The sequence below is a fragment of the Rissa tridactyla genome, chromosome 2 (genome assembly GCF_028500815.1).
Source record: "Rissa tridactyla isolate bRisTri1 chromosome 2, bRisTri1.patW.cur.20221130, whole genome shotgun sequence".
NCBI classification, from domain to species: domain Eukaryota; kingdom Metazoa; phylum Chordata; class Aves; order Charadriiformes; family Laridae; genus Rissa; species Rissa tridactyla.
In genome coordinates this window covers 99,183,027-99,194,446 of record NC_071467.1, presented here as the reverse complement: position 1 = coordinate 99,194,446, position 11,420 = coordinate 99,183,027, and the positions used below count along the sequence as shown (strand labels likewise).

Sequence of the window (11,420 nt, the reverse complement as noted above, 5' to 3'; positions counted from 1 at the left end):
CCGCGGGGCCGGGGAAACCCCCGGGGGTGTCGGGGGACGCGCAGGATGTTTTTCACTTCCCGTCACAAACCCGACGCCGCGGGGACGGGGACGCTCCCTCAGGACGGAGCAGTTGCTTTTCAAATTCGAATCCGACCGTTATAACGGACAAACCCCACGCGCGGGCTCGGCCGCCTGCACACCCCCACCCCCTCCTTTCTGCCGGCAGCAGGTGAGGCCCCGGGCACGGCGAGGGCTCTCGGCTCCCGGCTCCCCGCCGCCGGGGCACGGCCAGCGCCCGCCCCGCCCCCGGCCGTTGGCGGCGGCCCCGCCTCGGCCGAGCGCCCCCTGCGGCCCGGCGGCCGGCGCGGCGGGGCGGCGGCCGGCGCGGAGCGAAGCCGTGGGGTGCGGTGCGGGCCGGGGGCGCGTGGCCGACGGGCGGTGGAAGTGGAGGAGGGTGGGGGGGATGCAGCATGGCCGAGCCGCCCGGCGCCCCGCACCGCACCACCGGTTCCACCTTGCTGCACCCGCTGAGCGGGCTGCTGGGCATCCCGCTGGACCAGGTGAGGCTGCGTGGCGTGGCGTGCTGGGGAGGGGGGGTGCCGAGGCGGGGAGGCTTCTTTGGCAGAGAGGAGTGTCCGTCCCGTCGCTGTCATCTGCCAAAGGGCCCCTGGGGGGGCGGGGAGCGGGGCCACCGTCCCCCGCGGAAAACCTTGGGGTCGGAAGGGGTTTCGGCGAGGGGAAGGCGCACGGCGGGGCCGGGCGGGGGTTGAGCCGGGCGGCGTCGCCGGGCGGGCTGGTTGCCGCTGCCGTAGGAGCCCTCTGTTTTCCCCGGCAATGCCCGGCGCTTTTCGTGGTCTTGCCAGAAGTGGCTGCTGCTGCCGCTGGATGCAGAAAGTCGCGGCGTTGCGCTAGCCGCGGCAAAGTTTGACACGCTTAAGTACTAGCTCAGGTGCTTGCCCGCCTCTGGGCAGCTGTTTGGGAGCGGGAGCTGTTTGGGAGCGGAGATGCAGCGTGTTCCCTACGAAGCCATTGCGTTCAGGCACTGCTTTTGTGGCTGCAGAGGTGGAGAAAGGCGGCACAGAAGTCTCTTTTCAGCCTGGTACAAGTGCCCCTGATGGAATTGCAAAGGGCATCTATGGAGAGGCGTGAAACGCACAGGCACGCATTGGAGAAAGCGGTCTTATGGGACTGCCTAATATATTTTTGGCAGCGGTGTTGTCTGGTTGTTTACAGCCTCCTAGCTAAGCTGACCCCTAACAGGCAGAAAACATCTCTTCCCCACCGCCACCTTTTATTGTCTCTCAAGCCTGCCTGCACCTGCTGCCTTCCTGCATTCTGTCAGCAAGGAGGAAGTTCGGTCTGGAAGTTTTGTACCGATGAGAAAAAGTCTCCACTGAACTACTAGGAGGTCGAGCCGTGCTCTAAGGAAGCAGGGTAGCAGAGACGCGCTGGTAAAAATCAACAGAAGATTGAGACTTATTTGCTTTCTTCTGTTTGCAGAGTGGCTGGTCCTATGTGTCGTTTTTTACTACTGTTTGTTTTTAAAAGTTGAGTAAGAAATAAATCATTTTATGGATGAAACCCCTACATCTAACCATGCCAGTTTTTCCTTTTTTAACAGAAAACAGGTTTTCATGCAAAAAAGAGATTTGTTGCTCAACGCTAGAACAGTCAAACAATAAAGGCCTATAATTATCTATAAGCTATTAATTTAGGAGAAGGTGCATGAATAGCGATAGCTTCTTTTTTGAGGTATTCTGTGCCATGACTGATGAATAGGGGAACACCAAAGGCACCAGAAATAGCAAACGTTTACTGTTTCAGCTTGTTTGTGATGCCATGGCGTATGTACAGTGTTAGGCTGACTGGGTCACTGAACAATGAAGACTTGACAGACTGCAGTTTTTCTTCCTAAGCTTTCCAAAACTTGTCCTTCCATTTAGCCAAGGTGATACAAAGACGATGTTGTCTGTGGTGAAAATTCTCCCTGTGCTCTTCCAGGCCTGAGGATGCTTCACTGCATCTGGTTATGTGCTGTGTTTGTCCTAGGGCCCCGTCTTGTGGGTGCTGATGGTGGGCACCTGTATGCCTGGTAGCTTGTGACTTGAACCCACACCAGTAAGCAGGGAAGATGTGCTCCAGGGTTGGTGGTGTGGCTGGGCTGTGTGAGCGTGTGTGCAACCATAGGTATTGTCCGTGTGAATGACCCCACTGCCTCCAGTGGCATGGAGCAGTGCTGGGCTGTGAGGAACATCCCCCTTGCTGGAGTTCATCGCAGAACTGCAGCACAGCTCTGCTGAAATGCAGCTTTCCTCACCTGAAAATCACCTTCTCCACCCCCCCCCCCCCGGCCCTGGACCCTGCTTCATTGTCCCTGTGAGATTATGCTATCAGTCATTTAAAAAAGTCTCCCACACCCCTCTTGTTCCACTGCAGTGTGTTGGACCATGCCAAGCATCAGGGATTTCTGCTGCCCTGAAGTAGGAAATACCCAAATCGCTGTGTGGAAGCGGTGTGCCACCACTGTCCCCTCAAGCGACATGAGTTTCAACTCCAACCCGCAGTGCTTACGCCCACAGAAACAAAATAATAACACTTTCAACAGTTCACAGAGCTCTTTTGCCACATGGGTTGGTTACCTTCTTCATTAGAATAAGACAAGGCTTTTGCTGAGGGGGAAAAGTCCAGTCACACCTCTGCACAGAACTAAGCGTTGCATATGAAAGACTATTTTTGCTAGGTATGAATCCCATGTCTGGCAGGGGCTGGTTTTATACGAGTCCCTTATTGCGATGCTAACAGGCTCTCTAGGCCTTCCATGTGGTGGCTAGGCTGCAACAGGGAGATGATAATCTCTGGTTTGTCAATGTATGTCAGCGACTTCATGCTCGGCCTGTTGGATGGTGACAGCCTAAGTCTCCCTCCAGTCCGTGTAGCTGGCAGTTCCCCATGGCTGGCCCTGAGCTTTCAAAGATGCCGAGAAGCGCTCAGAGAGCGAGCGGCAAAGGCACACGAGTTTAGACCCTCCAGGTCTAAAGCCATGTATGTCTGCCTCTGTTAAGTGCACAAAGGACTCTTCCCTTCTTTTATAGAGATGGTTTTCCATGAGGTCTGTGCTATGAGAGATTTCAGTCCATGAGAATGACCAGAAAAAACATTGAGGTGCAGGTCCGAAAAATAAACGTCGTAATCTTTACTCTTTCATAGCAGGGGCAGAAAAGCTGAAGCAATGGTAGGTGGAAAATGTTCTGTCATCTAATAAGCAGTTATTGTATCACTCACTATGGGAAGCATGGATAAATATGAAAATGTCATTTTTCACATTGGTTGTTTTCTTCATTTTGAAAAATTACAACTTAAGTTTAAAAACAGTGCAGAATTACAGAGAGTGCAATTCCTAGCTGCACTGTGTACCTGGCAGACTGTACACATTTTATTTAGTAGACAGCGCACTGCATGAGAACACAGCAATGTTTTCTGCTTTAGATGCTAAAATAATCCTGATGTCTGAGCATGTATCTGCATGTCTCTTTAGTGGATGAGTTATCTTTGAATTTAGCATTGAAATATTATTTTTTAAGAAGTGCTATATTCAGTAACAAAATTAATGAGCCTGAAAGAGGATGAAAAGACTCTCTGTGTTCAATTCATCATCATATCCCAGGAAAGTAGACTTTGAAGTTTAGCTGACTTGCATTCTAAAAATATCTGGCTAGGTCAATGACACACCTCCAGCAGCATTTGGAAAAGAGTTTTGGGTTGTTTTTTTTCTTGTCGCATATGCCCCAAATCACTGATTCTGGAATGTCATCCATCCAGTATGCTTATACAGTAAGACTTGGCAAAGTATATATTTTTTTGTCATATATGCCCTAAATCACCAATTTTGAGACATCATCATCTAGCATAAATCGGTGAGGTATGGTAAGTTAAAGCTTAAACTTTTAATGGTGTAAATTTTGTAAACAGAGGCATGTGTTTATAAATACAGTGAAGAAATATATATGCTATTTAAAGGTATATTAAAAGTAAGTTTAATGTCATTGTTTATCCACATGGAGTTTTCACCATGCCTTCCTAAGCACTAGGCATCTCTAGAAGTAATTCAGATTCAAAGGGTTAAGACATTTTATTAAAAAAAGTTTCACTTCTTAAGGTTATTTTGCAGTACTGTTAATATCCCAGGTTACCTGTTGTCTCGGAAGTATCAGCCCAAATGCAAATCCTCAACGGATGCACAACAAACCTTACATTTTAACAGGCCTTACCCTGACCTATGTCAGACAGTACCAAGTTTGTTGACTTTCAGGGAAATGCATTCTATGTTCAAGGGTACTCTCAAAAAAAAAAAAAAAAAGGCAATGTTGTATGAGCATCTTCTCATGTTTATATCATTTATATCAGAGGGTTTTTAACTTTAGTGTTTTCATTGATGAGGCCGGACGTGGTTCCCCAAAGGGGAAAAAATGTGCTTTTAAACTTAATTTTGGATGCTTTGGCTGCTGGGTGTACACCTTATTTTTCATTTTAATCCTTTCATTGGAGCTGGTCTGCATACTTATGTTGTGGCAGCAGTTTAAATAAAACACTAACTCTGTGGGGGGACTGTGGGACATGCCTCTGAGTCTTGGGATAGTTGAAGTGTTAGAGATGTCTTCCCACTATTCCTTGAGTTTGAATAGCTCTCTGCCCAAAGCATGCTGATAAATTGGCTTAAAAAGGAGAAAGAAGAAAAAAATTATATGTATATTTTTTCCTTTTACAAAAATCCACATGAATTCTCATCCAAAAATCAGGGGTTGTTTTGCTGAACTTCACATTTTGCAGCTCTTTTGCTGTCCAACTTCAGTTTTGCTTCTCTGCTCTCTGGTTTAGCTAGTCAGCAGATTTGTTAGTCCCAAGCCTCTTTGCGTGGTTTTTCTAATCCACTTCTTGTGCAATGAAAAGCCAAATAAAAAAATAGCTTTCTAGGAACTCAACAGACTTAGGCTGGGAAACTTTAAGGTTGCTTTAATGGTCATCAGTAGAGGCATTAGAAGATGTAGTGCTGAAAGGGAAAAAAAAATACATTTTTAGAGATTGAAGCAAGATAAATAAAGGTGGAAGTTCATTGAAGACATAAGTGAGATTAGTATCTGATTTTTACCTGAATAAAACTACTGTAAGGCAACAGGAACAACTGTCCATGTTTGGTATGAACTATGCTACATTTTAATTCTCTAATGCCAGTCATTCTGCAATTGAAAATTCAGTGTTTTCATTTTGAATTGCAGCTGTACTTGTCAGACTTAACGCCTTCCTGCCTGACACCCTCAACTGCAAAAAATAAAGCTGTGTAACTTTTAGTTATTTGAGAAACAGTAAGCAAAAATTAAATTTGAAATCAACACCTTAAAACACATTTATAGAGACATATTGCTTAGGCTGCCAAAGCCGACTTTAATTTTGATATTTTCTGACTTTCAAGCAGCCAGATTTTGTAAAACTATCGTCCTTAAGAGAAATCATTATCTTTTTACTACAATGCCCTGAAGGACATAGCACTTGATTTAAGGAAGAGGCATAGTCTGGCTGACCCTGTTTTGGGTCCCCAGTTGAACAGGTGCCTGCAAGCAGGGCAGCGGGGTGCACGGCATTTAGAGCAAATTCACTCTCTAACTTGTGCAGAGCCCAAGATTCTGTACATTCCTGAGACAGAGGTATAGTACTTTCCGAAGATTAAGGCTATTTCCAAAGTATTTCTTTCTGTTCAGGTCAGCTATTACTAACAATTGCAATAATACACATTTTCTTCTGCCTTGGAAACGTGTGCTGCCTTTTTTGACGTGTTCTCACTCAATTTGGCACTGCAGTCTTGAACCTCATGGCTGATGTCTTGATACTATGGGTGTAAATATTTCCACATCCCTCATGCCTTGAAAACAAAGTCTGTCCTATTAAGTTTTTCATTTGGCGAGGGACAAAAGTGCAACTGGAATCAGCCACTTGCAATTTTCCCCCTTTTAAGCAGTTTCCTTCTCATTTGTGTTAAATGAGATCTGGAAAAATAAATGTTGAAGCGCTGCATAAAGTTTCCCGAAACCTTCTCTGCACATTAATTACACCAGCACTGATTTAGTGGTGCTCTGCAGCTATTTTGAGACAATATAAAGTAGTGACGAAGACTCTTGGGCTCCAGCCTAGGGGTCTAGTCACTGAGCACAGAGCTGGCTCTGTGCTTTCAGGGGAGCCCCCGATGCTTAGGATTTACTGTGCGTTGGCCAGCCTGGCATGGTATTTAATGCCCTGATTGCTCCTTGGCTCCTGTTACCATTCACGAGAATAGGCAGTGCTCGAGGTGGACTTGCCAAACTGCAAGTGGTGCTGGTAATCTCTGGGTGGGGGAGGGATTGGCATCAGTGTGGAGGTGAATCCGGCCTTCTATACTTGTCCAAAACCAAGTGAAAAGTCAGATGTCAATGGGCTGTGTTTCTTTTTGGAGTGAAAAAATCCCTCTGTATGTGACCTAGTAGTAATGGGTAACCTTGAGGGTACCAAACCTTATCTCCTGGATGCTAGGCTATTCTAGTGACTGTTCTTAAGGAGGGCTTCCAGAAAGCCAGGCTTGCTCTTAAATGCACGGCATGATGCATAAATTTCTACTGTCCCTTACTAATAGTGGGAGTGTTTATGTTAACATGTGGGTTGGATCAGGAGTGCGCTTTGGGAATGAATCTTTGGACTGTCCCCACTTAGCACACCTTGCATATGAAGTGGCCCCAGAGCATCAGCGCAGGCTTGCTTTCTGAGAGTATGGAGCTGATGGATGTGCCCCAGGAGCCTGCAGTGTCTCAGCTGCTGCAGGGCACGCAGCCTGCAGCACCAGAGTTCAGCTTCTCTGAAGCGAGACCCTCCCGACAACGAGTCATGTGAACGTGGGGTCCTCATCCTCAGCCGTTTTGCTCTTCAGACGCGCTTCTGCTATGCTGCGCTACTTGGTGAGATAGGCATAGTGGAAATCTCTGACCTTCACCTGGTGGTTTCTTCAGAGCATAGCACTGGTCAGGCTTGTTTGGTCACTTCTGACAGTGTGGAATCCAGTCTGTTGTGAACGGGGCTCGGCTGGATCAGCCTGTCCTGCTTCTGCCAATGGGAAGAACGGCAGGTGGAGAAAAATGGTCAAGGATGGTCCTGCCCCAGAACAAGGTGGGATCTGATCATTCTCCCTTCTTAAGATCTTGATTGGGAATGATAATTTTCACCAGTCCTTTTTTCCCTGGCTTAAGGCATTTTAAACAGCTTTTGCAGAATCGTAGGTGAGCACCAAAGCAAAAACAAAAGTACAAGCAATAGTTTCTGACATAAATGTGTTTTGTAGAACTTTTTTGGGGGAGCTACTTGTAGTATGTTGCATCCTTTATGGAGTTGGGTGGAAAATAGTTTTTTTTACTGTGTTTTGGTCTTCCCTCATGATAAGAAAATTTCAAGCTCAAAAAAAAAGAAATCTCAATAATGTGAGAAAAAAACCTGCTAAACATATTTTTGTAATTAAATAAAATGAAACAACGCCAGAGTGCGTGTATCTGCATGGTAAGTCCCAGACAAAAATCTGTTAATCCTATGGAATAGCAATTTTAAAAGTTATTGGTCAGATTATATTCTGCAGTCTTCAGTGAGTGAGTCAGGCTGGGGACATCTGGGAGGGAAAAAGGAGGCAAGAAAATACTCCTTTAGATTGGCCTTTTGGATTGCACACAGAATACTAAAAAACTAAGTAACAAATTCAGGCCAAGAAGGAAACTTCATCTGTTGGCTGTTGTGCACAGGGTGAGCGTTTGCTTCTTCTACAGGCCCTGGTCTTGTGACAAAAGCTCTAATTGGACTTGAACAAATTCTTCATTTGTGGTTTTCTGTTCAAGTGCAGTTTGGCACTGGTATGCAGATAGGGCAGGAATGGGGAAGGCAAAATGACAAGGCAAAACCCAAGACATTTGAGGACCCCCCACTCCCAACATTTCTCAAATAACTTCAGTGTTTGTTTTCATGCTTACGTATCGGTTTTATTTTAAACTTTTTTTTTAAAGGACTGCTGAGTAGAAAAGATTTAATTATTAACTCTTACACCTAGCTTAAATGACATTATAAACTGGTGAAAGTAGGTTTTTTCCTGTTATCAGTGCAAGGGAGTGTTAAAGAGTAGGACTGTATTGACTTTGTTTATCTCACATGCGCACACACAGAGGGGAGGTTCAAATCACTGACTCCTATGATTTGCAGTAAGTATTTATACCGCAAATGCCAGGTAGAGCAACAATTTATCTATTTGAGAGAGAGTTTTAGAATTACTTTGTTCGCTCACAAGCAGAGTTGTCTTACATTTATACTTCCTATGCTGCAGGGTTTCTCAGGATGTTCTGCCAACTATGCTGTACTGAAGGTGAAAAACAAGTGTAGACAAATGGTTTGGAGACAGTGACTGGGAAGTTAAAGGACTTACTCTTTGAATTAAATCCAGTTTTTGATGGTAGTGTTACACATCCACAGTAGAGTTGTAGACACTGTTAGCACCCACAGCTGTTTTTGCCTTTGTGTGGATGTTTGTGTTTATGCGAATTCTCTTGAGGCAAAAAATTGTGGTCTGTAGTTGCCACAGCAACAATAACACTGCACTCAGTGTATGGGTGGGTTTTGCCTAATTTATACAAGTATGTTGAAAGTGTAGGCATGTTGCTGTGGTACATTGTGAAATATGATAGACTCTTAAGAAAGGAAACATTTGTTTGTTTTTTATTTGGAGAATGTAACTTTGATTTAGTGTTACCTTTATTGCTACTTCTCTGCTAGGGCGCTAGTTCCCAATTGCAAACGTAACATTGCAGAGAGGAAAATGGGCTCAGCAGTTTGGAGAAATAAAGTTTTAGAGATGCTCTGCTGATGCTAACGAGCAAATAAAATGAGGATTAGAACAAAGAATGGTCCAGGGCAGAGGGAAATGGGTGACATAATTATGTTTCTGTCCCATGGCAGTTGCTCTTGTAAATCAGAAGATGACTGTAGCTCTTTGCCATGAAACCAGAATAAAAATATGAACAAGATAGGAGAGGAAAAATTACAGGGTAGACTTTTTAAACATGCAAAAGCAAAGTGAAGGAATTGGGTTGTTTGCTTTAGAAATGTGATTGTTAAGAGGGATCGTGGTGAAAGTATACGTGAGCAGCATAAATGAAATAGATCTAGGACTTCTTCCTTTCTGTCTCCCAGTGTTTCTCCATGTGAAGAGAAAAATGTGATAACATTAGAAGGCTGCAGATTCAACAGTGATTAAAATGAAGGTCTTTTTCATGCAGTCCAGAACTGGACTGTGAAACCCATTTCAACAGGGGGCTGCTAAGGCCAAGAACTTGGCCAGAGCCAGTGAGGACTTGGATGTTTATATGAAAAACATGAGTATCCAGAGTAAGATATTTCCTAGCTTAAAAGGGAAAGCTTTTGGGAGTACGTATTCTTTTGCTGGATCCTTTCAGGGCCCGTCCCGTCTGCAGATGCTGGTTTCTGGCAGCTCTGCCTCTGGTGTTGCTGATGCTTTTGGGATCCCGAGTCACTGATGGCAGTCCCAAGCGCAGCTGCTCCTGTTACAGGTGAGTGGGTCTCCTAGAGTCGTCATCCCCTCCCAGGGCTTGACCTGACACTGGATTTATTGCTTGAGTTTCTTCACATGGTGACACAGCAAGAAGCAGCAGATCTCTGTAGGGAAGATCAGCCAACTCCCAAGAGAGGTCAATTCTCCAACATTCCGCTTTCAAGGAGCTCAAGCTACAACTATCCTTCTATCAGTTTATATAGAAAGTAACTGGCCCTTTATATACTTTGCAATGTGTTTCCCTCTTGGTTATCCTCTTACTTGTCTGTTCTGCTTTTTAACTGGCAGGGGTTTTTTTGTCTATATGCTGAGCATTTCCTCTCTGTTCAGTTTATGCTGTGTTTCTTTAATGCTGTATTTGATGGTTTCGTCATCTGCATATTCTCTTTGAAGAGACTACACCAGCAGGTGTCTGGCGTAGCCTGCCCTCTTCCTTTGGTAGGGTTCTGACATACTGATCACTAGGCTGTTATCTGCTTATCAATCATACATTTTACATGCACCATTACGTCAATTGCTTAACAGTCAGGCTTCCTGTTTTTTTCACCTGGATAGAGTTGAGTCAGGGTTTAAATGATTATTGGGAGAAAATTGATTCTGTATCTGCCTTCTCTTTTTCTCGGACACTTTGGTTTTTGAGCATAGTCACTAATAAAAGCAACGTACCAGACCAGTTTAGAAGACCCTAAATGGCAGGTGTGCCTCTGTTTCATGTATCTAGAATTGGGTCTTTGCAATTGCTTGGACTATTTCTGCCTATGAGATGGTGGCCTCATTTGTTTGCTGGGAGGTGGAACTACTGTCTTGTGCCCTGGAGAGACTTTGTCAGAGCAGACAGTGCAGACCAAGGTCCCTGGTCATCCCCCTTCCAAGTCTGCTCTCCCTCATCTGCTTTAAAGTACATGCTGCTGGTTGCTCGGGTGGCTTCCAGCATCAGGGAAGCTGATATGCTACCACACTCTGCACTTTAGTGCTACTGTAACAGTGGGAAAAAGTCCATCTGCATTTTGAGATATCTTATGTTTGCTAAAAATCAAACCTGAAATGATGTCTCAAAGTGCTTCTGAGATAGCCAGATGTTAGTGGTATAAAAGCTTGCGATAGAAAGAGAGATGGAAATAAATTTCGCAAGCCAGCTGTCTGGATCATGCAATGTCCCAGTTCTTTTAAAGCATGTTTTTTTAGGCTTTATATGCAAAGGGCTTGTTTGAAAAAGAAGTTGTAATTATTTATGCAACTTAAAGGATTGTTGAATTTCTTTTCCCTGGCTTTGTTCAAGTTCATAGGGTATATTGAGAAGAGCTCACTTGGAGTTTCTGGAATTTTGTTCTTGTACTTTGTTTCTTGGACAATAGTTTGCCTGCCACTGCATGGTAGGAGCATCACTGTAATCGTTGTAAAATGTAAGGGCATTATTTTCTTTTTTTCCAAACTGTTAAAGGGGAAAAAATTAGACTTATTCCTGTTGCCTAATGATTGCTGTCCTTTGTAAAGGAAAGCAAATTAAGTTTCTGCTATTGCTGACTCATAAGCATGGCAAGAATACACCTGGAGAAAATTATAATACTGTGGCTAAGTAATACAAACGTGGGTGGGTTTTTTCCTCCTGATATGTCAGTTATCTTTGGAAAATATCAGTGTTATAACGCAAAGTTCTGCTGTATTGTATGCAAATAGTAGTATGGAACTCTAGTGGGAGATATATGAAGAAGGCAGCATGCTTTTAAAGAGGCAAAGAAATTAAATCTTTTTTTCTCAAATATACTATAGTGCAAATGAAATTAATTTATAGCAAAATCTAAGTATCTTTTCTTTTTTT

General features: G+C 44.4%; 1 protein-coding gene across 3 annotated transcripts in view; it reads left to right on the top strand.

Moving 5' to 3' along the window:
* The first annotated feature begins 414 nt into the window (after positions 1-414).
* Positions 415-11,420, top strand: part of MBOAT1 (membrane bound O-acyltransferase domain containing 1) — a 57,690-nt gene continuing 46,684 nt past the window's right edge. For 2 of the 3 annotated variants that reach the window (XM_054192791.1, XM_054192792.1), the window contains exon 1: positions 415-542. In XM_054192791.1, coding sequence (XP_054048766.1) covers positions 453-542 — 90 coding nt within the window. In that variant the 5' untranslated portion in view covers positions 415-452. Of the gene's footprint in view, positions 543-9,485; positions 9,600-11,420 lie in introns of all 3 variants that reach the window. The other variant, XM_054192793.1, reaches the window with a different exon arrangement.